This window comes from Heterocephalus glaber, unplaced genomic scaffold (assembly GCF_053883595.1).
Source record: "Heterocephalus glaber isolate CG9 unplaced genomic scaffold, H.glaber_assembly_v1.0 deba00000943, whole genome shotgun sequence".
In the NCBI taxonomy this organism is placed as follows: Eukaryota; Metazoa; Chordata; class Mammalia; order Rodentia; family Bathyergidae; genus Heterocephalus; species Heterocephalus glaber.
The window spans coordinates 7,077,321-7,103,535 of record NW_028258175.1 but is presented as its reverse complement, the minus strand read 5'-3'; the positions used below and the strand labels follow the sequence as shown (position 1 = coordinate 7,103,535).

Below are 26,215 nucleotides of genomic sequence, written 5' to 3'. Positions count from 1 at the left end.
AAGATAGTGAGGAAAGATAAGTCTCAAGCCACTCAAACTGGGCTTTCTTCATTGGAAAAGACATATTTAATCTCCAGTCTCCAAGAAGAATTAAATTAAACCTTATTCCACAGTAACTCAAACTTTCTACAGCTATGTTCTATTCCAAATTATACTAAGTAACTCCCTCTCCTAGGGTTTCAATAGATATTAGATCTTTTACCTCAGAATTTTTTGCTGTGAGGCCTTGCTGTCAGCAACTAGCTTTTGATTTGTTTCTTCCAGTTCTCTTGCTGTGACATCTAATTGCTCATAAACTTTTGCATGCTGCTCATTCATTTGCCGTAGAAGCTCCACCTGTTTGGTCAGATACTGTAAGAAAAGACAGTTGTGACCAGGTGACAAAACCGGACAAGATACATTATTTCAACACCAATTCCCTGGTTTCCCAATGTCTTAGTTACTTTTCTCATTGTTGAGACAAAATACCAATGGCCAAAGTTAAGGAGGAAAGGTTTATTTGGCTCAGTCTGTAGAGATTTCAGTCCAGGGCTGGCTGGCTCCAAGGCAGAGGGGCATCGCAGAGGAGAAACAGTTTATGGCAGGCAGAAGGGAGCAAAGGAAGTGACTAGGGGGTCTTAGCAGCTTTTTTCTGCCCCTTTTATAGTCTATCTGGGCTCCTGGGATTACAGTGGTGCCAAACTAATCAGTGGACTGACTTAGGAATCACCTACCTCAATCCTAGCACTGCACCATGAATCAGCCACACACTCTAGATTCACCCACCTAGGACGGCATGAGGCTTTGAGGAGACATCCAGACACAGCCTTAACACCTCAAATCAACTAGTATGGGGATGAGGGTTGGCACAGAGCTTCCAGTGCAGAGCCTGACACCCCCCCAGCACGTTAACGTGTTCACCCACAAGTCGGTAGTCTTGCTCTGGAGTTTTACCAAGAAACTTTATTGCATGAGTATGATCAGTTCAATCACTGCCCACTGGTGACTGAACTCAACCTCAGCCCCTGCCTCCCTCCTCAGTCCCACTCTATCACTCAGGAAACTCCAAAGGTTTTAGAAGCTCTATGCCGGGAACCAGGGACAGGGACCAAATGTGTAATTTTTATTACAGGTTTATCTCATGCAAAGAATTTTAAGTTCCAATAAAACTACTTGTCTTAGTAGGAAATAAGCCACCCTTTACATACTTAGCTCCTCTAGTGCTTATCACTATTCCTGTGCATTATTAAGGCTGGTCTAATTTTACACAGCACATAATATACCTAAAATTAATATTCAAGAGCAAAAGTGAAAGGGAGATAGTGATAAACTCTCAAGGGAAAAACCTTGGAAAATACCATTAAAGTTTAAAACAACAAGAGCCAGGCGTGGTGGCGCACATCTGGGATCCTAGCACTTGAGAAGCTGAGCCAGGAGGACTGCCACTGGCTTAAAGTCAGCCTGGGCCGCAGAGTCCAAAGCCAGTCTGAACCACACAGCGAGACTGCGTTTCAAACAAAACAAAACAACAATAACAAGAAAATAGTCATGTTCAGTAGAAAGAAGGAAGCCAAAAGTATGGGATTTTTGTGTGTGTGTGACAAGGTCTCACTATGCAGCCAGGCTGTCCTGGAACTCATGGAGCTCCTCAGACTCCTGAGTGCTGGGCTTACAGGCATGTGCCACCATGCCTGGGTGATTTTTCACTTGGAAACAATTCTTTTTTTTTTTTTTGGTCCCTCCTGAGTGAAGAATTCTGGACAAAAAGCAGTAAAATACAGCTATACTCAGAGATATTTTAGTACGCTAAATATCAGTACACTTCTAAGAGTGCTGTTATTAAACTTACCAGACTATTCTGGTCTTGCTAAGACTGCTTTGTAAATGGCCAAGGATAAAGAAGAATAATCAGTCTTAATGGCACAGTGTTAGGTCACCTTGACTCTCCCCGCTACTCAGCTCTACCTGAAGATACTAACACACAGTACACATTCCAAATACGAGATTCACATTTCTCTGGACACAATCAGAAAGAAGAAAAAAGAAAGGGGTGAAGTGTCCTGATGCTCAAAGGGTAAGAGACCGAGGACTCGACTGGAAAGCACTCTCCTCAAGGCATTACACAGCTGTTCAAGTACCTGCAGGGCCAACAGGCTTCTTTCAAATAAGCAGGCTAGGTGACCCCTAACGGGCTCTTTATTAAGGTGTTGAAAAATTCACATGTGGCCTTTTTTCACATCTAGTTAAAATAAACGGGCGGCAATGCACTGTACGAACATTTAGTATTGGACTCTTGAGGTGAAAAATGTTAGAATATTCTTGGAATTTTAGAAAAACAATTTTTCAGCCTTATACTTTATAACACCCCTGTGAGGTCTGGGCAGGACTCTGAAATCAGGCATTAATATTTTTGCTTCAAAAAGTATGAAGATTATAAATAGCATCAGAGCAACTCAGGCCCTGATTTGCTGCCAAATGAATTTGCTGGTAACTTAAGGAAAAACGTTTTGGTTCACAGAGCTTCTTGGGTCCAGAACTGACAGTAGCAGCTGCGGATCTGTCAGCACCCCCAGAGAGCTGATGGGGTCACACACAGTGCGCGTGCACACAGCTCACTAGGAGAGCCAGAGTTTACTCTTCACTGCCTCAAACCCCACCAGTTTCTCTCTGTCCCTTGGAAATCAATCACTGGTTCTCATGGGGAAGCCTTTCCCAGAACTTGCAGAGCCTGACTCTGGCTAGCAGGGCCACAGTGGGTTCCCGTCACTGACAGGAACCTATCAATCCTAAGGAGCACTGCAGTGGGGAGGAGCTTTAGAATCCCAGGAAGAAAAGAGGGGAGGGCAGGGGATGGGGAGGGGAGGAGAGAAGAGGCCATCAACATTTTATAGGCTACATTCTATCAAGCATAAGGTCCTGAATTTTGGAGGGATTCACAACCACCTTAAAAAAAGGCAAATGTATAATCAGATGCTAAGTTACTAACTAACAATAGGAAGTGTGATGGAAACAGTCACATCCTCTATACAGGACGCCTCTGTCCCATAAAGAGCATGTGAAAGGCCAATTCCTGAATGAAAGTCTTCTGGTAGGCACAAGGTCAGGATGTGCTAGAAGCCAGTGGTATCCCAGCTAAGCGCAAAGACTTTAGGGTCAGAACCTGACTTGAAGCACTGCTCTGGCATTTATAACTGGGTGACTTGCAGCCAGTACTTCATTTCTCTGTAGTTTACTCATCCACTATCATATTCATATATATATATATATATATAGAGAGAGAGAGAGAGAGAGAGAGACAGACAGACAGACAGACAGACAGACAGACAGACACAGACACCACCAAAAAATGTATACACACTTCAGGAAAAGAAAAACAGTATAATGTTTTCCACAAATGGTGTTACCCTCATATGGGGGACTCTTAGAGGATGTTGTCTATCACAGCAAACCCACCAGACTGCTGGCCCTTAAAAGAAGAAACTGAAAATGTATCCATAGCAACCTCAATGACCAAGGTTACCCAAGCTGCAGTTTGCCATACTAATAAATGTTTAGAAGCCAATGGCCACAACTTTGAGCATCTCTTGTAACTGTAAGAGGCCAAAGGTTTAACTGTCTTAATCTCATGATGTCTCAAATAAATCTGGTATTAAAATACTAAGACAAGTTTTTCTTTTCCTGAAGTGTATATACATTTTTTTGGGCAGATTCTATGCATATATACATGGGAGACCAAAGTATGTGACTTTCAAATATGCCTCTTTGGTGATAAGACACAAATGCAGAAAAACTCTATGCCCTCCCTATATCTGCCTACTAGCAGGGACACAGATTTACAAAGACAAAGGTTATCGTCCCTGCCCCATCCCCACCCCAAGAACAAAGTTTAACCATCAAAGACAACTTTACCTCTTGGAGGCCTGGAGACTGTACCCCGGGAATCTACATGAACAAGCTTAAGTAGCCTTTATCTGCCATTTATTTGCCTTCCCATAAGTTGCCAACTCAAGAGACTCAGAGTCCTTTTCCTTTGTCTTCTTACTTCGCTAAGAATTTACTGTTCTTAATAAGATGGAACTCAAAGCATCTCTAATTTGGGTATCTACCTTGTATGTACACACATGAAAACAGTATGTTAATAAATGTATTAGTCATTTCCCTGTCACTGGGACAAAGTACCTGATACAACTTAAAGGAAAAGGGTCTATAAAGCTCACGGTTGCAGTGGGGTCAGTCCAAAGCTGGCTGGTGTCAGGGCAGCAAATGCTGTAACCCCTGCCCTCAGGAGGCTGAGACAGTGAAAGCCGGCCAAGTCCAAGGCCAGCTTGGGCACAGAGGGAGTTGCAAGCCAGCCTTAGCTCCATAGAGACCGTCAAAAGCAAAGCTGGCTGCCTCCAAGGCAGCAATGGTATGGTGGAAGGGATGGCAGAGGAAAGCTGCTCACATCATGGAGGCTAGGAAACAGGAAGGGGAGGGAGGAGCCAAGGACAAGAACACACCTTTCCAGGGCAAGTCCCCAGCGGCCCGCCTCCCCGGGGCTCCACCTCCTAGCTTCGCATTCACCCGGGCACTCAACAGTGGGAGAAGCCAATCTCTAAAAGCCCCGCCTCCAAATACAGAAGACTCTGGAGGGAATTCTATTTTATTTCATTTGGTACTGGGGGTCGAACTCAGGACCTTGAGCTTGCCAGGCAGGCGCAGTGCCACTGAGCTACATCCCCGGCCCTGGGAGACACTTTAGATCTAATCCGTAACAATAAATGCCCGTTTGTCCCCTTGTTAAACTGTCTTTTATTGTAGGGGTCCTTTCCAACAAAGAACTCACATGGCTGAGGAAAATTTATTTTTTCTTCTCTGTATGTGAAAATATACATTAAGATGTACATAAAGGAATTTACATAAATGGTAATACATTTAGAATCCAGGATGTTATGTGGTAATTTTACTCATAAGAGGTAGTTACTGTCATCTTTATTTAGAATTAGTTTTCAGGCATTACATGTGTGGTAAGATTTACCTGGAAGACTTTTTAAAGTGTGGGACCTGGGTCTCATTCTTCACAAATGCTGATTCAGTGAGAAGTGGCATAAAGCCAAGATGCTGCAATTTTATCAAAAAACTCAGACAGTATTAGTATCAGCAGACATGGATCACACTTAGGAGAGAAAGGTTGATCTTAATCATGGATAATCCTGGAAGTCTCCCTCCTTTTACCCAGGGTCTTTTCTCTGGGATCTAGTGTTCACTGGGATAACCTTGACTGGTTTTTCTGCAGTGCTGGGATGGGACCCAGGACTTCACGGATGCTAGGCAAGCACTCCACCACTGAGCCACATCCTGTCCCCAAACTCTCCCACGCTTAATGCTTACCATTTCCTTTCTTAGGGCTTTGCTTGGTTATGGTTATTCACTAATCCAAGGCTACAATTTAACTGTATCATAGCAGCATTTTTTACCATAACTTATGCTTTACTATGGTCTTAACAATCATTAATTCCCTGAAATTACAAACTAGTTAATTTTGACTGCTGCTCCTCAGTGCACCCAAACACTGACTTTCTACAGACGGCTCATCTTACACACTGTACGTTTACACTTTCTGTCATGGACAATCTAAAGCACACCCAAGCCATCTAATGCAAGTACATATCTCTACCCCGCTACCTCTCCCTTCAGTACAGAGGACTGAACTCTGGGGCTTGTGCATGCGAGACAGGCACTCTCCCCTGTGCTGCATTCCTAGCCCTTTTTAAATTTTAGTTTGAGGCAGTCTCACGAAGTAGCTCAGGCTGACTCTAACCTGTGCCCCCCCTGCCTCAGTTTCCCGAGTAGTTGGAATTACAGGCATGAACCACATCATGCCATGCCCGGCTCATCTTTATATGTTTTTAAGATAAGACTTATCACTTTAGCATAACCTCAATTCCTAAGGGATGAAAACATTTCCCTACTATTTATATTTCAGCAGTAACATTTTCCTAATTATCTCAAGTTGTTTTTCAGCTTGTTAGCTGGTGACACTCAGGAGTAGCTTTTTCATAAACTTTTGGAGTTGGCCCACTTTAAGGCCAGGTCCTTCCTCCTTTAAGGCTTTTAATGTGCTCTCCCCTCTCCTAGGGGAGGCACTTCCAGGTGGCTCCACCTAACCTAGCTGTTCTTAGACTGAGGTCCAAGGAGAGAATTGACTGGGTCTGTGGACTTGGATGGGGAGGATAAGTTACTTGGCTAATTTTAATTGTAATTTGGCATTTTCTTCAATTACAAATGAGGGTAAGGAACCACCAGTTGTATTAAGGTTATCTGTGGTTTTGTCACCAATAGAAATCACAGGCATTTTCATATCACACAGTAGTGGTTGCAGAAATCTTGATTTATTGCTTCTACTTATCACTATTTGAAAGTATGGTAGTTTTTGTTTTGTTTATTTGTTTTTGAGACAGGGTCTCACTCTGTAGCCCAGGCTGGCTTCGAACTCAGTGATCCTCCTGCTGGGATTACAGGTGTGTGCCATCACGCCGGCCTGTTTTGTTTGTTGAGTCAGGGTCTTGCTGGTCTAGCCTAGCCTTGAACTCATGATCTTCCCGCCTTAGCATCACGAGTGCTGGGATTACAGGCACGTGCTACCATACGTACCTGGCAAAATTATGCCAGTTTTTTGATTGCCACTAGATCTTGTTAATGAGTTAATAAATGCTTATGTTAATATATACATGTATTTTTTCAGTATTTGGTAGCTATTTTAATATGACAGATTTCCTTTGTAATTCAGTGCATTTTAAAGGAGATCAGCACAGACCTAGGGCACAAAAGGTTCAGAATTTCAGTTACCCATTAAGCCTCATTTCAAAGGTAAGTGCTTCAAAAGCCTTTTCAGACTGTCAGATCCAATGCAGCATTCTTCCCCAAGTTCCCACATGATCTCTCTCTACACAAAATCATAATCAACTAAAGTATTTCACTGTTTTTCTCATCTTCTTTCTTTCTTCTTTTGAGGCAGGGTCTTGCCAAGCTGCCTAGACTCCCCTTTGACCCTACTTTACCTTCTCCCGGAGTGCAGGGATTACAGGTGCACCCCTCCCCGGGCTTGGGTCAGCCGCCTTCTAAAAGGGAAAGTTCTCGTTCTAACTCATCCAGGCCTTACATACAGCAGGGACTAAAAAAATTTGTCAGGATGGCAATTTCTAGACCTTTATCCACAACACCTATTGAGCTGGACACAACTCAGATTGTAAAATACAAGGAGAGAGACAGCACTGAAAGGTTCTGAGAGGGGCTTGGGTTGCAGCCCTCTTGGGAAGCAAGCCTACTAGCCACTACCTCTTGCCTCCCCTTCCCAGTATGGATCGTTTGTCTGCTTATTTCCATGACACCAACACCCCTCAGTGATCGGGGAGGGGGCGTTTACAATCATGCCACCTACCATATGGGTCACAAGTTGCCTTTTTATTCTTTTCATCTTTTTTGGTTTTTGTTATTGCCTCTTTTTAAAGATATAATATCCAGGACCGGGGATTTAGCTCAGTGGCACCGCACCTGCCTTGCAAGTGCAAGGTCCTGAGTTCGATCTCTGGTACCAAAAAAAAAAAAAAGATATAGTATCAAATTAGGACTATGGCCAATATACAGCAAATAAGTCAATATGCCGATATGCACAAAGAGGCCATTTAAAAAACTACAATTAGTTTGCATTGTTTGACATATAAAAATATGTTTGATATATAAAAACCTTGTTTGGTACATTAAAAACACAATGAAACCGTTTAAGAATGTCATATTTTGGTCTTAAGAGGACTTGGCCTTGAGGATAATCTGGAGACTGGCAAGAAGCTTATTTTCACATGGCTGGAGTTTAATCTTCTTAAATCAAAATTAATCAGAAAAGCCCTTTACCTCTCCAAATTCAGTTACAGATTACCTGTACAGGAGCCTAACTAATGTCATCAGCAACTTAAAAAGAATAATCAGATCTCTAAGCAAGTGCTGATGTAAAGTGGACACTAAACCCTATGTAGTCAGGTGCTTGCTTTCAGGCCTGGCCTCTGAACTAGCATTTATCTGTTTTCTGAATGTAGAAGGAAATGATACAGATATGTTTCTTGCGTTCTGATTTTCTCAATTCAGAATCTCTGATACACAGCCTCAAATGAATTTGACTGTCACATGAAATGGGGGTAAAGTCTGTTCCTACAAACAGTGGAGGAAGGAGGACAAACAATGGCAGACATGTAGGTGAAATGTCAGTTACTGGGAGAATATCAAAGTCTAAGTGCCTGGGGTTATCTTGCTGTCTGGAACTTTGCACAGAATGTCACCTAACCAAGTACAAGATTCTGGCTACCACAAAGGCTATCAAACAGGCTCCTGATATGACTGAGGGAAACTAATGGAAAAGAAAGGCCAGCAGGATTCCTTAACACCTACGTGCAATGGCAGAGCTATGGCCTGGAGTGCAGGAACAGACACACACACAGCCCAAACTGAAACAGAGGGCCAGAATGGAAATCCAGCTTTCCAGCAGTGCTGAGCTTACCCTGCAGCCAAGGGGTACAGTGCAGATGCTCTGAATTAAAAACCATCAAAGTGAGCTCCTACAGTAGTGAAGAAATGTTTACCATTACTTTTGAAACACCTCTTTCCCTTGATTAAAGTAATGTACTTCCCTCAATAGGAAATGAGGAGAGTAGGAAAGCATAATTATGAAAAAAACGGCCGCCTATAATCCAACTACTAAAAGCTTTGCTTATTTTTGTTTTTTGGTACCAGGGATCGAACTCGGGTCCCCGCCCTTGCGAGGCAGGCGGCGGAACCACTGAGCTAAATCCCTGGCCTGTCTTTGCTTATTTTTAAGATCTACTCTACAGTAATTCAAGAAGGGTTATTTTTTCAGAATTATGATTCTTTTATTATAAAAATTTTGAGAACATGGGCAAATAAACTATATACTCTCCAAAATATATCATTTCCATAATTTCATCCCCTTATAACAACCCCGTATCACTGCAGTCCAAGCACCCTCACCATCCCTCACTGGGCAACAGGATCTGAGAGGCAATTTACCTGCCCAAATTCTCTAGTTATTTGCAAATAAAATTTAAGGCCTATACCTGAATCTCTTAACATATCAGCCAGAGTTACCGCCTTTAAAATATCCACAGGTAGAAAGCCAGAGTTTAGGAATTATTGCAAGAGCTCTGTGAATGGTTTATTCTCTGTTAAGATATTTATTTCAACAAGCATTTCAATTACCTACTGTGTGGAAAAGATCATAAACACAGCAACAGTCCTCAATATTGCAGTGAGAAACGGTGTGCATATGGGGGATAGAATAAAACAAACCGAGAAGTGTAAGAGCCGAGATTGTAGAGTACTGGCCTAGTATGTGTGAGGTCTCGGGTTTAATCCCCAGCATCTCAAAAGGGGGGAAACTTGGGGCCGGGGATTTAGCTCAGTAGTTTTGCTGCCTGCTGCGCAAGCGCAAGGACCCGAGTTCGATCCCTGGTACCAAAAAAGGGGGACACACACACACACACACACACACACACACACACACACACACACACACGCGAATATTGGTAACTGTAATACAAGCAGCAGAAAATGCTTTAAATTTCAAGGAAGGCATGAATGAACTCTTGCAAATCAGGATGCCCTGCAGGCTAAACTACTTTGAGAGGTCAGCACAATTCCTGTGGAGACAGTGAGGTGTCCGAGCAAGAAAGCAAAGACACAAGGCTGCAGGCTGCTTAAATGACTGTAGGAAAGATGGTTTCATCTTTCATTAAAACCTACAGTCCCTCTCTTCCCCTTCCCCTCCCTCTCTGGATCAAAAACACTTGCTCTGGACTGTTAAAAAAATTAGTTCTTCAAATTAGCAATGAATAAAAGGCTATAGGCTTCTATAAGCCAGTGGAACCATTACTTTCAGTAGCTTATTTTTGTTAACATGAAAAACAATGTCTATCAAAAACATTGATCAATTTTTATGAAGACTGTCTGAAACTCATTAACAGTCTTTGAAAGAATACTTGTAGTAGTCTTATAAAACAGCATTTGGGAATTTCCTAGCTGTCCATTTCCATAAGTCAGAGTTTGGGGAATTTTATTCTGGTATTTTCACCACTTCTGTGCTATTGTTTGTCCTCTCTGACTAGTCTGTTCCCAAACCTCTTTAAAAACTGTCTCATTTTAAATTTCTCTAGGGGGTGGGAAAAGAGCTGACTTTGATTTTTAGCTATATTATTTTTCTAAATTAAAAAAATGATGACATAGGAGCCGGGCATTTAGCTCAGTGGCACCATGCCTGCCTGCCTTGCAAGCACAAGGTCCTGAGTTTGATCTCTGGAACTGAAAAAAAAAAAAAAAAAAAAGACATATTATTTTTCTAAGGAGGGAAACTGCCAATGAACATTCTAAAAAGTTACTTTAGGGGTGGAGGGTACAGCTCAGTGGTGGCATGCACAAGGCCCTGGGTTCAATCCCCAGCACAAATAAAATAATATATAAAATAAAATGTTGCCTTAAAATTTGTACAAGTGATTCCATTCATATAGCATTCTTTTGTCAACATAATGTAGGGTGTCAGCATCAGAATGCCGGTCAGTGGGGGTGGTGACTAGACGGCTGATAATGTTCTCATCTGGGTGCTGGTTGCATGGGCATGTTTATTTCATGAAAAGGCATCAAACTATACACTTAGGTTTGTGCTCTATTCTGTCTGTACAAGTGAAAAGAGCCCTCCTAAAGCTCAAAGGGGTTCTTTGAGGTTGCAATAGCAAGGGGCGCTTAATCAAAGGTTATCTTTAAGTAGGGAGCTGGGCTGTTTGGCTGCCTGGTTACTCGTACAGGAGCGTTTGTTGCGGGTGATTGGACAGACCTCAGAAGTCTGCACTGCGGTTTGCAGTCTGCCCAGGCACAGGTGTGAACAAGCAGGCGTAAAGTTGATCTGTGGGAGTCCCCTGCATATGAACTGGCCTTAGCTAGTACTCCTCGCTCATCTCCCTGTTTTGTGCCTTTCCTATTTCCAGGAGGCAATTATAAAAAGCAAAAGCCAACTGTAATGGTAGTGAAGAACTCTAAAACAGTGGTTGTTCTCAGCTAAAAACCAGATGTGGATAGAGTAAAATAACTGGATTCTGCAATGCATGCATCTATGTTCCAGTGGACCACATTCTCTATAGAAACGAGAGACCTATGAAATGTTTCTGAAAGTATTCCAGACTAAATTTATTTGAATAGGCTTCTACATGTATTTAATTTTACATTTAATCATTAAGGTCTGAACTGGATATATTTCCATTATGCTGTGCAGCAATATCTTGTGGATGACAGAAGATGGCAGATTTAGAGAATCTCAAAAGATCTTTTTCAATTCTTTCAGAATGTAAACCACCTGACTTAACTGTCTAATCCCTGATACCACAGAAAAGGTAGACAACTTAAATCATAAAGCACCTGTGTTTATAAACTCCTACACTAACCAATAGGTATAACTCTCTTAATTACATAAATATTTGGACTTCTTTCATGTATACACAGAAGATGTATTAAAATAACCAGTTATAGTATTTTATAGATCCTTTCATAGGAAATATCAATACAATGTATTGAGACTATGTTTCTATCCAAGTACAAATAAATGTACCCCACAGTGTATGAGTCTATACTAGTTTAGAGAATCATTCAATGAGCTGAAAAACAAAGGCTAAGAAACAAAGCAGGAAAATGAATTTCTTGATTACATATAATATTTGGCTAGTTTAATAATTCTAAAAAGTTTGTTCTACAAGTCATTAAATTTAATTTAGGGTATAGCATGTTCTATTTTTTTTTTGGCAATACTGAGGGATGAATGCCAGGGACATCACTGAGCCACATTCCCAACTTTTTTTAAATTTTTGAGACAGGGGGTTGTTAAGGCTCTAAGCCATTCAGGCTGGGTTTGAACTTTCAATCTTTCTGCCTCAGTCTCCCAGAGCGCTGGGATTACAGGCAATCATGTCAGGCTTTTATGCTTTTTTAATGTAAAATGTGCTAAAAATGGTATGTGGAAACTCCAATATCCTTACAAGCTACGCCTTCCTAGAATCATAAAACTGTCTTTCAATCACATCACTGGCTATATTAAGTCTTGCTGAAGGGGTCATTTTTATATAACATTTTATGGCTAATGCATGAAATTAACATATTTAGAGATCATGCCTTAGTTTTGATGAGAAAGGTTTACTTGTATTCAAAAGTTGAAATGTATAATGCGATTACTTTGAAGGCAAAGACTTATGCAGTAATTCTACTTCTTTAAATTCCTAGCATCTGGTTCAGTACACAATCAGAACTATCAAGTACTGATCATAATAAACTACTTCAAGGTTTTAGGGTCTTTCACATTTTTCTATACACAGAAACAAGACTTGTGTCCTCAGTACTGACTTGAAGGTGAGGAGCTGCAATTTAAGTGTAAACCTGTTAAGGGGTCAGGAGAAGTTTGGGGCATGGAGAGAGGTGTTCCAATGGGACACTATCTGGCTAACAGCCATAATTATCTTCCTAGTCAAGTGGCCTACAAGTAACCAGGCTACCTGAAGTGGCAGCCCCCATTTTATTTTTGTTTAAAGTAGGAATTTATTAATTTTAAAACATCCCATAAAATTAATATAGAACATATAAGTGATTGGGTCATTTAACTTTCTTTTTAAAATAAACTGCAAGATAAAGAACACACACTTTACAGACACTATATTTCTCTTTACATAACCTGGAATCATACAGTTGTTTTCTTTTTAAAGACAATAGCAAAGGCTTTAAAAGGTATTTAAGCACTTTCTATTCTAAAGCCCTATGCTTGCATCTTTCATTTTAGTTTTTCAAACTAAGCAAAAAGTAATATTTAAAAATACATCAAAAATATAAATAAATCAAGATCTCAGCAAGGAGAAAGTAACAGGTATTTTATGATTAATTCCTTGAATGGCACAGGGAATTTAACACATGAGATCAGGTACTACGATCTTTTTACTTTTTTATCTAGATCCAAATTTGGGTGGTGTTTGGTAGTGAGAGGGAAGGAGGTGGCACCAAGGAGGGGCTAGACAGAAGACTCTCAATAGTGAGGATACTTTTCTTGCTTAAGCTAGGTGGTGGGTATATCAGTATTCACTCCATTATTCTTTTACTTTTCTTTTACCTTAAGTATTGCATGGTTCAATTCTAAAAGAAAAAACTGAAAAACTAAACATAATATTCATAGTTTCATTTTGCTTTACATACTGGCCAACACCAGACCATTTACTTTGAGCACACTTCATAAAAGTACACAGAGAAATCTCTTTCATTACAGCAGGCTTAAGTATTAGGAGAACCCCCCAAAAATAGAAATCAACCCCTCACCTCTCAGATTACTATTTTCAAAAAATTCTGCGTTGGAAATTAAGTGCTGCTTCTAATTCCAAACTGTGATTACAGCAATATATGACTGACACAACCGTAACACCCACACGCCAAAGGGTCCCCACTGAGAAATTACCTCAATTTCCTGTAACTGTTCCTGATTGGTTGTGTACATTTGCTGGAGAGAATCTTCCAACTCTGTGTTCTGATCCAGTAATGTCTTCCCAAGCTCAGCAGCAAGTTGGAGATCTAGCACAACAAATGAATCTTAGCATAAGATTACAAATGAGCTCCCTTCAGCATTTTATATAACCCAGTCCTTAAGATAAGAAGAAACCAAGTTCCATCACATACAGTGTAAGTCAGATCCCAATGGTAAACAGAATGATCCAGAAAGGAAATTCAAGTTCTACTTAAAATTCAGTTTAACTGGGACTTTCTAGCAGGTGAAGTACTCTCTTACATACCCTTACTTGTAGGAAGCGGAAAGAGAGCAATCTATTTTTATGGACATGTAGTCATTAGTTCAAGAATGACCATTTAGTATTGTGACTTCTAAAATCCTAATTATTTGCTAATGGGATGGATTTAGCAAATCCTGACATTCTACTTTTCTGGATTGACCCTTACATCAGAGTTCCAGTAGGTCTTTCAATAATCTCTGTAGTTCCCATGAATACAGCTGCTGTGACTTCAACACTCAAAGCAAAATTTGTTATGTCTTAGACTCCCAAGGGGACTAAAAAAAAAATTTTTTTTTTCCGAGACAGGTTCTCGCCATGTAGTTCAGACCAGCCTTGAATTCACTATGAAGCCCAGGCTGCCCTCAAACTTGCAGGGATCCTCCTGCCTCAGCCTCCCACATCCTTGGATTACAGGTGTGTGGCATCATGGTGGGCAGGAACTAAAACTTAAGTCAAGAAAAGAAAAAATGCATCAGTAGTAAGAAAATTACCCCAGGTATTTTTGTGTTGTTTTGTTTTTCTTTCCTGTCATTATCCAAGAGGAACCAACCAGCTAAGCAAAGCAGCAATATGCTTTTTAAAAATTCATATTACATTTAGTATAGAACCATATTTTATTTTAAACCTGATTTTCCAACTCTCTTTCTAAGTATATATGCACACAAGATGGGATATGTTTATATTACACGCAATTCCAGAAATGAAGATTTAGTAACAATACACAGGTGACACTAGTTGTAACACAGGTAAACTGAAATACCTGAATAGCAAATGTTATGGACATTTGATATAGGAGGAAATGAACTGACTTCTGAATAGGAAAGCCTGAGGTCCAGTTTTGACTTCCATTTACCAGAACACTTCAATGTGGTGACTTTAAAGTTCCCCATACTTTTTGTTTAGCAAGATGACAGCTTTATCAATGTTAAGATTGTAAAAATCAAGTGAAATATACAAGATAGCACTTTACAAAGTAAGCTCCAATATATAGGCAAAGTATTACAGGAATTCATTGACTGATAAACGAATGTTTTTGTTGTGAGGCACTATTCTAAGCTCTGGCTATAAAATAATGCATAAAGGGGATGAATTTTCTGCTTTGCTGACATTCCCAGACTAATGGGGGAGGTCAGACAGCAGATGAGCAGCTCAACCTGTCCGTGCTGAAAAGGTGCTGAAGCAGTAAGTGCTGAAGAGAACAAAGAGCAAGAAAGGGATAGAGGAGAAATGTGGCTGCTGGAGACTGAATTTTTTTTTCTGGTACCAGGGATCAAACTCAGGACCTTGTGCTTTCCTGGCAGACGCAGTGCCATTGAGCTACATCCCTGGCCCAGGAGACTGAAATTTAAAAACATGTGACAGTGGTGACATTACAGTCAAGATGTATGTAATGTAATTAATAAATGACCTGTCTTAGATCTATCTAGGGGAACCACATTATCGGCAGAAGCAAAACAAGTGCAAAGAAACTGGAAAGAGAGAGGCATGACAGGCGTTGTTAGGGGTTCTGATGAAGCTGGTGCAGGAGGGGAGTTAGTGCCAGGCGTGGTGGGGCAGGCCTGGAATTCCAGCACTCGGGAGGCTGAGGCAGGATGATTGTCATGAGTTCAAGGCCAGCCTGTGCTATACAGTAAGTTTGAGGCTAGCCTGAACTACACAGCAAGATCCTGTCTACACACCTACACACACACACACACACTCTCACACGCACACACACAGAGGGGCTATCAAATCAGAGGGGCCCCAAGGCTGGCCAACCTGGGTAGAGGCTAAGTAGAGTGGTCAGGATTTTGGCTTTTACCCTAGATGGGATGGAACCCAGTGGAACTGGCTGCCATTAAACCAACTATAAGGGGAGAAGGCAGAAGCAGCACTGTGACAGAAGGTACTGCCATCATCTGGGTTAGAGATGATGACGGTCTAGACCACACAGCAGAGATGCAGATGGGGAGAAGAGGCAAGATTCAGACATGTTTTAAAAGTAAAGCTGTAGGCTCTGTGGACCCATTTGATGTGGAATATAGGACAGGAAAGGGAATAAGGTGAACGTCTGAATTTGGAGATAATAAAGGCCCACGTTAGAAAGGGAGGTAACAAGAAGGGTCCCGCGAAGATACGCTTTAGCTCTGGTTTGGAGCATGACAATGTCACCAGGAAAGCCAGGAAAGAGCTTGGCATACCCTACAATGACAAGTTGCCAAGTTTTTCAGATGTGGCAACCTGAAGCACAAAGCTATTAAGTGACCTGATGAAATCTATCTAGTGAGTCACAGGCAAGGCAGAAAGTACTGTCAACAGGTTCTCTCTCATCATGATTCTTATCAGATTCTTATCACCCACCTTCGAATAGTTTTAAGGCTATGGAAAGGGATGGCCACAAACTTCTTTAAGGTAGAGGCCACATTTTCCTAGTTGAACTACTTAATCTTTTCCCATTGTTTTCACAGACAGCAATGAGAAGCTAGCACTCAACTATCTGGATATTTGTTGCCAGCTCTGCCAGTGAAAAGCACATACAACCAACCCCAAGGAAGTTAATATCTTATTTTCACCAAATGAAAAAGGATGTACATATGGGTGATGAAATAGTTGTTTTGCACTCATAGGTGTGTGATGTGTATACATAGACCCACACACAAACTGCCACCCTGTATTAAAGACAAGTGTACAAGCACCGTGCAGATATTACTTAAGCCTTTCCTCTGGCCCGCTGTGAAGCGGTGACTAAGTCTTCACCAGAGAGGACTGGAGGCTCAGCACTGATGCGCCTCACTAGCAGTCAAACCACCCCCTGGAAACCTCTTCCTGAATCAAAACGACTTGAAATCATCATCAACCACTTTCCTCCAGTTACAAAACTGCTTGTGCTTCTTCCCAGCAGCTAGAACATCTTTCCTGCCCCTGCTGCTACACAGAGGCCAAGTATAGCTCTCTTCAGTAAACAGCAAACAAAGGAAGAATGTGAGCCACATCCTTATCTCCATTCTCCCCTGGTTCTGTAACTGAAGTCTCCTAAATATTTCATTGGGCGTTTACAACTAGCAAGTCTCGACTACAGGAAAGTGCCTGTGAAGTCACACTACTTGGATCATAGGACATTACTTCATTTGTTTAAAGACAACACTTTTTTTGGTCTTAAAAAAAGTTCATTTCCTGTAGCATCCGGCTTCTAGAACCAAAAAGAGACAAAAACTGGCAGTAAGCCCAAGAAGGTTTTCTAAATGACTAGTACAGGGAATAGGAGAATACTGAGTGTCCTTTACTTGTATTTTTAATTAAGGCACACACAAAAAAGAAACAGTATAGTTTCAAAGCTTTGCACACCTGTTCATCTGTATTTTACAATAAGGGTTTTCATTAAGTCATCTTTTCTAAATCCTATTGAACGGGTCTGGCTTAGGCAGACACTAAAAATATCATAGATTTATTGCAGGCTGGAGAACTGCAACATATCAATACCCTCATATATTTGATATTCTTTCCCTAATCAATCTTTGCAAGTAATATTTTATTTTCATGGTGTAAACTGTTAAACAGATATTCACTCAGCCCTATCTATGCCTTGGACAAAAAATTAACACTAGCAGTTGAGGGACTTTTAAAAGGACCTTTCCTCCAGAATTTTGAAATCTTTAAATCCCATTTTACTTTAATTTTTCCTTTTTCTTTTTGAGACAGGGTCTTGCCATGTAAGTTCAGGCTGGCCTTGAACTCACAGCAATCCTCCTACCTCAGTTTCTTGCTGGGCTTACATGCATGCACACCATGCCCAGCTTACTTCAGCTTCTTAAAGAAAAAAAATGAGGACAATATATTCCCATGTCAGCTGTAGCTTGTAGCAGTACTTTAATAACATTAAGGCTGAAAGCTTTTATTACAAAGTCAAATGCGTCATTTGGTGACGTTTCTGTTTAACTCTTGTTGCCAATGTTACTATAATTGGGAATGCAAAAAACCTGAATATAAACATTAAGAAAAATGGTGTCAGTTTTTAACGACCTCCAAACAGTGGTTTGGCAAATTAGGTGCACATGAGAAAGATGTACTCCTGTTGAAAAGAAGTTTTAGGATTCAACTGAATTTAATTTGCTGATCCATATACTCAAAACCTGAATACTTATTCTAAGCCTGCATGGCTCACCAAACGACAATTATAGTAGCAGCCGGCCTAAAAGAAAAATTCAGTCTCTGAAGTCTTTCCGCCTTGTTCTCAAGGGCACATTTCAAAGCAAGCACTATCATTACCTGAACAGAAGGCTCCTGCTGTCCCAGAAAAGATCTTACCCACAGAGATTATTGTCAGTATTCCTGCCAGTATTTGTGCCAGCTCAGCCTTCTGACAAAAGACAGTTTCTTCATCAAAATGTTTTGAAAGCAAAGGGCTTTCTCTTGCCTGGACTCAGCTTTACATGTTTCTAAGAAGGTATGAACAGGACACCAAAGTCTACTGAGGTTAGAATTTTCCTCCAATTTTAATTTAAACAAGAATGTCCTACACAGAAAGTAAAGTATCGCATGGTTTCTCTTACAGGAGAAACCCAAAATATTAAAATACAGACAGACTTTCTGGAGATAGGGAAAGGGGATCAAAGACAGGGGAAAGGAGGAAGGGTACAGAGAAAAAGAGGATTAGAAACGATTAAGGTATGATAAATATATACCGATACCCTAAAATGAATGTCATTATGTATTCCATACACCAAAAAAAAAAGTCCTAGTAAACTTTTGCACAAAGGCTTCCATTACTTAAAAAGTTTTTAGTAGGGCCAGAGATTTAGCTCAGTGGTTTCCCCGCCTGCTGCACAAGCACAAGGACGCGAGTTCAATCCTCGGTACCAAAAAAACAAAGAAGTTTAGTAATCATAAGGGTTTTTTGTTGCTGTTTGCTTGGCCACAGGGTCTTACTATGTAGCCCAGGCTGGCCTGAAACTCTCAATCCTCATGCCTCAGCCTCCTGAGGGCTAGGACTACAGGCATGTGCCACCACGGCCAGCTTAGTAGTCATTAAGTTTTTGGTTTTGTTTTCTGGTACGGGGACCCAACTTGGGTCCTTGTGCTTGCGAGGCAGGCGGCAGAACCACTGAGCTAAATCCCCGGCCCCAAAGATGACCTTTTATCCACACTGCACCCTTCATGGTTTCACAGATCACACTTACAAGTTTTGACTGTTGGAGTTGCGCATTTTCTGTTCTTACCTCACATAGTTGGTTATGATATAGACTGTGTCAAAGTCCACTGTGATAATGCATGTACAAGACTGTTGAACAGAATAGAATAAATTTCAAGTGCAAACTGGCAGTGAAGAGGTTCAGAGGTCGTTTAAGATTTGTCCAACTTGAAGATCCGGTGACTTAATTTTGGTCGGAGGTTAAGGAGAATTACCCATGTAACCCAACACGTTGCATTTACTTCTCAGTAGACTGAAACAGTACATCAGGTTGTTCCTGATAACTTCCCACATGATAACTTCATGCAGTGCGGACTAAAGCACCTACCTAGTAATGGAAGAGAGCCATGATAACGTAACTGTGTTTCAGTTCAGTTAAAAAAATAAGTGAAATGAGCTTCCATTGTGTGATATGCTAAATATATTAGATGTAGAAAATTTAAAAAATAAAGAACCTATTCTCTATACCCTTAGAGATTCCATATACTTCTTAAATATAGGAAAAATATCTAGCTTTGGTTGTAGAAAATGTTTCATTTATTACAGGAAAAGGTTGCAATTACACTGTGGCTGTCTCACTAATAGTTATCAAAATGACCCATCAATCCTTATGGGGCAAATCAAAAATATGTTTAGCTGTACGACAAACCTGTCTTTTGTTTGTTTTCTTTTGGTACCGGGGATTGAACTTGGGTCCTTGCACTTGCGCAGCAGGCGGTGAAACCAGAGCTAAATCCCCGGCCCTAAACCTGTCTTTTGTACATGAATGAATATGATCAAAATACTGCGCTGCAACTGCTAAATGGCTTCATAGTGAGGCACTTTGGTTGAAGTCATTGGATATTAAAGAAATCACCTTTGACCAAAAGAGGTGCTTGGTTTTAGTTTTTTTTTTAAGTATGAGTCATTCAGCCAGGAGTGGAGGCACATGCCTGTAATCCCAGGACTGGAGAAGCTGAGGCAGGAGGATCACCACAAATTCAAGGCCAGCCTGGGCTACATAGTGAGGTCAAGGCCAGCCTGAACTGCATAGCAAGACCCTGTCTCCAAAAAAAAAAAGTGTGAGTCATTCGTGTCTACATTGTCTTTTTCTTCAGCCAAGTTCAACTACAGCATAAACAAGCACCACAATCATTTAATAGTCAACTAAATGAGGTGTTCCTTTTCAATGCAAGTTTAGGCTGAAATAACTGATTTATAGACTTGCAGTGACAGAAGATGCTTCAAACCTTTTGAGGGTTATTCAGTGCACGCAGTAGTTAAGAATGACTGCTCTGTAGTTTGAAATGGAATCCTGACTCCCACAACAGTACACTGTCTCCTCCTACCAGTAACTAGTGTTAAGATTCTGCTATCATCCAGTCTTACTGGGAGGATTAAATGTGCATCTAGCATTTAAGGGCCGATTAGTGCCTGGCACATAAAAAGCATCCCCTAAATGCAAGCTCCTGCTATTAACATTTAAGGGGGGGCCATAGACTCCAATAAGGGCTGCCCTAAAATTGTTCCGGACACCATAAGCAAGGAAGCCAAGGCAAGGCCAATTTTTAACTGAAAGCTGGAGTGCAAACTGAAGTGGGAAAGGTAGAACACATTTCTCTCGCACCTGGTGAACTATATGTATAAGCAATAACCCCCACCACCAACAATTCAACACCCAAGTGAAAAAGCTGCACACTGGGATGGGATAGAAGAGACAGCAGCTGACTTGGACTCCTCATTCTAAGTGCGATTCAAAAAACTTACTCCCACACTTCGCTTCAAACAAGCCGCTTAACAGCTTGGCCTCTGCTTTCCTCACCTGGAAAATGGGATAAACTGCTCTCTCGGAGTGATGCTGCGTGGTAAACGCGGGCAGACGGGCACAGGGCTTTTGACGCGGCTGCTGCCACACAGCAATAGGACAGCCACCTGCAGCAGCTGCCCCTCCGCGCTGGCCACGCCAAGCCTCCGTGAAGGCTCGCAGTTACACAGCGGGGTCCGGGGCGGCTTCCAGCCCGGCTCGGACACCTAGACCGGGGTACGCCGGTCCGCTTCTCCCCGCCTCGGAGGACTGCGCCGAGGATTAAGTTGGCTAATCTTCGGAAAGCGCAAGCACCAGTGCGGGCGAGTGGTTCGCACTCCAGGCGCATTAGCGAGACTTACCAGGCTGCGCAGCTGCAGGCCCTCGGCCGCAGAGGTTCCCGCGGGCGAGGAGAAGGGCGGGCCTGGCCGCCAGGTGAGGCCGCACCGCCTGTCAGGCATCCCGGCCCCGGGCCACGCAACTTCCCGGCCTCGCCCGCAGCCCGCCGCCGGCGACCTCGCCCTCACCTTGCTGGAGGTCCCGGTGGTCGTACCAGGGCTCGTCCTCCTTCATCTCGAACTCCTCCATCAGGTTTCCCGCCAGCATCTCGGCCGCGTCTCCGGAGGCCAGCGGCCCCCGCTGCTGCCGCCCCGCCCTGGCCGCGGCCCCGGGCTGCCCTCCCGGCTCGCCGCCCTCAGCCAGAGCCGCCCTCCTCGGGCGGGACACGCCGCCGCCCACCGCCCGCCTTCGCGGGAGCCCGCAGCGCCCGCCTCGACCGGCTCCCCGACTCGCCTCTCGCCACCCAACACCGGGCGCCCGGCGCGAAAGCCCAGGCCGTCTCCAAGCCGGATCCTCACGCCACAGCCCGACCCAACGTGGCACTGGCGAAACCCTCCCGACCGAAGATGCGATTCAAACCCCTAGCGACGCCTTGACCAATCGCGAGTGGGCCACTGGATAGCGGCAGCTGTCTTATCCAATCGCGTCTCAGCGAGGCCCCGCGGCTCGCCCGGTCCCGAGGGCCATCAGCCAATAACGGCTCCAGAACAAACAAAGGAGGCGGGGAAAGGCCGAAGGGGTGCCCCCGCCCCCTCCCGCCCCCGCCCTGTGTCTCTAGCGTTCGGCGTTCGAGAGCTTGGAGACTGCGGCGCTGGCCGCGGCGACCGTGGTGGGCGATCGTCGTCCAGCCAGTCAGGCCGCGAGCTTGCGGGCAAGAGCGGCGAGGACCTCGGCCTGAGTAGCGGGCTGTGGCTATGGGGCGCACTGGGGGCTCTCGAAGCGCGCTGCCCCGCCGGCCCTCCCAGTATCGGGACGCCCGTTTGGTTCTAGGTGCTGCGCGGGGCATCGAGGTCGAAGTTTAGGGCCGGAAAAAGCCCTTGAGTGTGCCGGGCAGTTTCCCCTGGACCTTGAGCCCTCACCCCGAGCCGCTGAGAATGATGTTCTCTAAAACGGCGGCTCCAGCCCCACGGGCGAATTTGGGGGCCGAGAGAATTGCAAGCAATTTTGCATACGATTTTTCAAAAGTTCGTAAAGATAAGCATGCGGGAGTATGGGTTTGCACCGGAGATGCGGGGCACGCGCTTTACGGAGACCTAACACAGAAACTTAAGAGGGGACAGGGCAGTGGTCTCCACTTGGATGTCGCTGATAGGAGACCTTTATGGACAAGACAGGATTTGAAATAGAAGTATATTATTAAATGATTAGAGCAAAGTTAGAGTGTCAAATTTGGAGAGATGGAAGAGTAGTAGAGTTAGTTCACCCATCAGTGAACAGCAGCAGTGAAATCTATAGATAGTACCTTATGTTAATAATTTAGTAGTAGCCCCTTCCCGTGGATAAGAAGAGCTAGCTACCAGAACTAAAATGGAAAGCCGTTAAAAGTTTGCCTGAAGGGAGAGTGAGTTGGATTTCATTATAAATCCCTCTATGATCTTCTTTTTTAAAACCTGCAAACATTACTGCGATTAAAAATAAGAATTTGTAAAGAAGGAATTAGAGATTCTCAAACCTACTTTTAGCTTTCAGTATAAATGAATGAAACGTATAATTTGGAGGAGGGAGCAGTTCATCCTAAATATTAGAGCCGCTCACCTCCCAACCTTGTTCCAGTCCTTGTAACCCCTCGTGCTGATGCTCACTCCAGGGTCCCCTCGTGTATCATAGACTGCAGGCTCCTGCCACTTTGGAGAAATCTTGCTGAGGACAAGAAAATCTCCCCATTTGGGGGTTGTTCCCCAAAGTTTGCCCTTTAGTCCTTAAGGAAGACTCCTTCATAGAGCAGAAAGTACCAGGGACCTACAGTCGGAAACCTGAAGTTTTAGTCCGGGTTGGTACCAACAGAGAAGCCTTTAGGAGTTTTCGGGAGAGATTACCTCTTTGCCTTTCTTGACAGTTATGAGAATCAAAGAAACTGTGAGGAAGTATTTTTGTGCTCTTTTAAAATATAAATCTGTATAATTATTACTGTTACAGTATAGGTACTCTGGGGAAGAATTATGAGCATCAAAATACACTTTTTTTGGTAGTGCTAAGGATCTTACATATGCTAAGCAAGCACTGTACCACTCCTAACCCATGTACATGAGAATGAATAATAGTGATAACCTATCAAGTGATGAGTGCATATTGATAGAAATAAATGAGAAGAAATCCTTATGGTAGAATGCCAACCAAAAAGTGTAAAAGGAATGATGGTGTTAGAAAGTAAAAATATCTTTGTTTGTTTGTTTTGGGTTTTTTTGCTACCGGAGATCGAACTCGGGTCCTTGCGCTTGTGCAGCAGGCAGCGAAACCACTGAGCTAAATCCTCGAAACCACTGAGCTAAATCCTTGGCCTAGAAAGTAAAAATATTGAATGGGACATTCAAAAAACCCTTTCTTTTGAATAAAGGTGAACTGTTGCTTCTCAGCCTTTTGACTAAGATCGAGTGCAAATAAAGGTGACCTAAAAGGCAGAATGTTACTGTTCTAGTTTATTCCTAGATTAAAACGAAGAAGGCCAGGCATGGTGGCACACACCTATAATCCCAGCACAGGGGAGGCTGAGGCAGTAGGATCACCACCAGTTCAAGGCCAGCCTGAACTATATAGTGAGACTCTGTCTCAAAAAAACCAAAAAAAGAAGAAAGCTAGGTCCCATCTAAAACCTCTACTGCCCACATTGTCAATATTTAGGAAGAGTTATTAGTGCAGAGGCAACAATAAGATAATTTAAAATTGTCTTAATAACTACAGATGGAACCCTTGGAAAGAGAAAATTGGGTTTAGTATTTGCTAATGGTGATTTGTGGAAGCTGAAGGTCTCTAAAATCATGCATCTGACCACTAGATTGAAAGTGCTGGCTGTTTTCTCCATGACAAATAGAGGCTCATTTTGACTCCAAATGGGGGGAAAATACGTTGGAATATTCTTTAAAATTCACCTTAAAAGAGAGAGCTGGGAGCCGGGCATGGTGGTGCAGCCCTATAATCCCAGCACTCAGGAGGCTGTGGTAGGAGATGCCCTGTGACTTCAAGGCCAGTCTCAAGTGCAGTGAGACCCTGTTTCAAAAAAATAACAAAACAAAACGAAAGAAAAATCTGGAGAAGTGAAAGTACTCAAAGTCTAAAATAGCAAAAACAGACCCCAAAGGTTTTATGCCTCTAGGAGTGTGCTAGTGGGCTCTTTTTAAGAATGCTATTTTCAGAAATGTTTTCCCCTTGGAAAAGTTTGAACAAAAATTGCACTGAAAAAGCGATTTTCGCTTTGAGTGCTAAAAGTCCTCCTTTGGCGAGGTCTCCATTCTTTTGCGGGTCTACTTAGTGAAAGCATAGAAGCAATCATGAGTGGCCTCTTCAGTGATATTGGTGTCATTTGGTTTAGTGGTAGGTTAATGAATCACTCCCCAAGTTGACTCTGAAAAAGGTTCGGGTGTTCATAGAATAATTTAACAGCATTTACCTTACTTGTCCAGCTTAATTATTGTGTCATTCTGCTGCTTTTAAAACTCTGTAGAAAACTTCTGTGGTAAAGAAGATCCAGCTTCGGAAGTCCTTTGTCCTTGCTTGTAAAGAGAAAAATGTGTGTTTTTAAAAAATTTTAACCTTTTGTTGCTAAAGTAAAACCATGTAAAGAGAGTTTTTAAATAGTGGCTTTTAAAAGATTGTTAGTGATGATTTCCACTTTGATACTCACTGAAATAAGTATTTACTATGCTGAATGTAATCTAAAGGAAAATATTGATAGTTCTTTGGAGAGGAAAGGAAGATGTTGCTTTTCAATAGACCCAAAAAAGAAATTCACACTGTAGGTTTTTTTTTTTTTTTCATTATGTTATCAAAACCTTGTATTGCCAGGTACGGTGGTACATGCCTGTAATCTTAACTACTTGGGAGGCTGAGGCAGGAGGATCATAATTCAAGGCCAGGCTGAGAAACTTAGTGAGAGCTGGTCTCAAAATTAAAACAAAAAATTTTAAAGGGTTGGGGATATAGCTCAGTGGTAGAGCCCCCCTGGGGTTGATCCTCAGTATGAAAAAAAATACACATAGGGGCCAGGGATTTAGCTCAGTGGTTCCGCCGCCTGACTCGCAAGTGCAAGGTCCCGAGTTCAATCCCCAGTACCAAAAAAAAAAAAAAAAGAAAAAGAAAAGAAAAGAAACTCACATAAAAACTTTATATTCTTAGACGGGATGGGTACTTAAATTATTTGGAAAAAAAAGTTAAAGTCAATTCAGGGAGTTTATGACACTGAAAACTTCAGAGTTATAATATCTGCCTTCAAACTTAATGATAGATTAGCTCAGAAAAGTTGTATGTTTCTTATTTTAGGCATGCCTGAAATTAAGAAAAAGAAAAGTGCCTAGGTTTTGGTGGGCTAAATTTGTATCTTGGCTTTTGGTTTTACTGACTGCCTTGTTTTGGCTTTCTGAGTAATAAAGCTACCTCGAGCCTCAGTCTTCATTCACTTAATTTGTTTTCATTCTCATTTATGCCAAAATAACTCCCTAGAGTGAGATCTTCACCAGCAGTTCCCAACTTCTTCAACTCAGAAAATTACCTCTCAAAGCCAAAAGCATTGACTGACCACGTGGTGCTGTAGTTCTTGTACTTTTCAAGTGTCTGAGAACTGCATAGTAATGAAAAAATAAGATTTGTATTTTATCATTACATCAGAATCTAGAAACATTTTAGGAACACAAATACACATACATCAGACATAGGCTTATTCTTTTTTTTTTTTTCTTTTTCCAGTACTGGGGATTGAACTCAGAACCTTGTACTTGTGAGGCAGGTGCAGCACCACTGAGCTAAATTCCCAGCCCCCAATAGGCTTATTCTTGAGCCTACGGTCAACCATCAGCATTGTCTGTCCTCTTTTTCAGGGGCCTCTAAAGGGAGAGGTCCTCATAGGTGCTTCCAAGATGTTATCCATTGACTGAGTGCTCTTGCTCAATT

At 42.3% G+C, this 26,215-nt stretch overlaps 1 protein-coding gene across 4 annotated transcripts in view; it reads right to left on the bottom strand.

The window, feature by feature from the left end:
- The window catches only part of Cdr2 (cerebellar degeneration related protein 2), a 33,348-nt gene that overhangs the window by 3,637 nt on the left and 3,496 nt on the right, over nt 1-26,215 (bottom strand). Inside the window, exons 2-5 of one of the 4 annotated variants that reach the window (XM_021237310.2) lie at nt 25,818-25,886; nt 24,720-24,822; nt 13,499-13,611; nt 203-351 (exon numbers count right to left, since the gene is read on the bottom strand). In XM_021237310.2, coding sequence (XP_021092969.1) covers nt 203-351; nt 13,499-13,537 — 188 coding nt within the window. In that variant the 5' untranslated portion in view covers nt 13,538-13,611; nt 24,720-24,822; nt 25,818-25,886. Of the gene's footprint in view, nt 1-202; nt 352-13,498; nt 13,612-19,021; nt 21,230-21,303; nt 21,691-24,719; nt 24,886-25,817; nt 25,887-26,215 lie in introns of those variants that run through there. The other 3 variants (XM_087209111.1, XM_004855925.4, XM_021237311.2) reach the window with 3 other exon arrangements.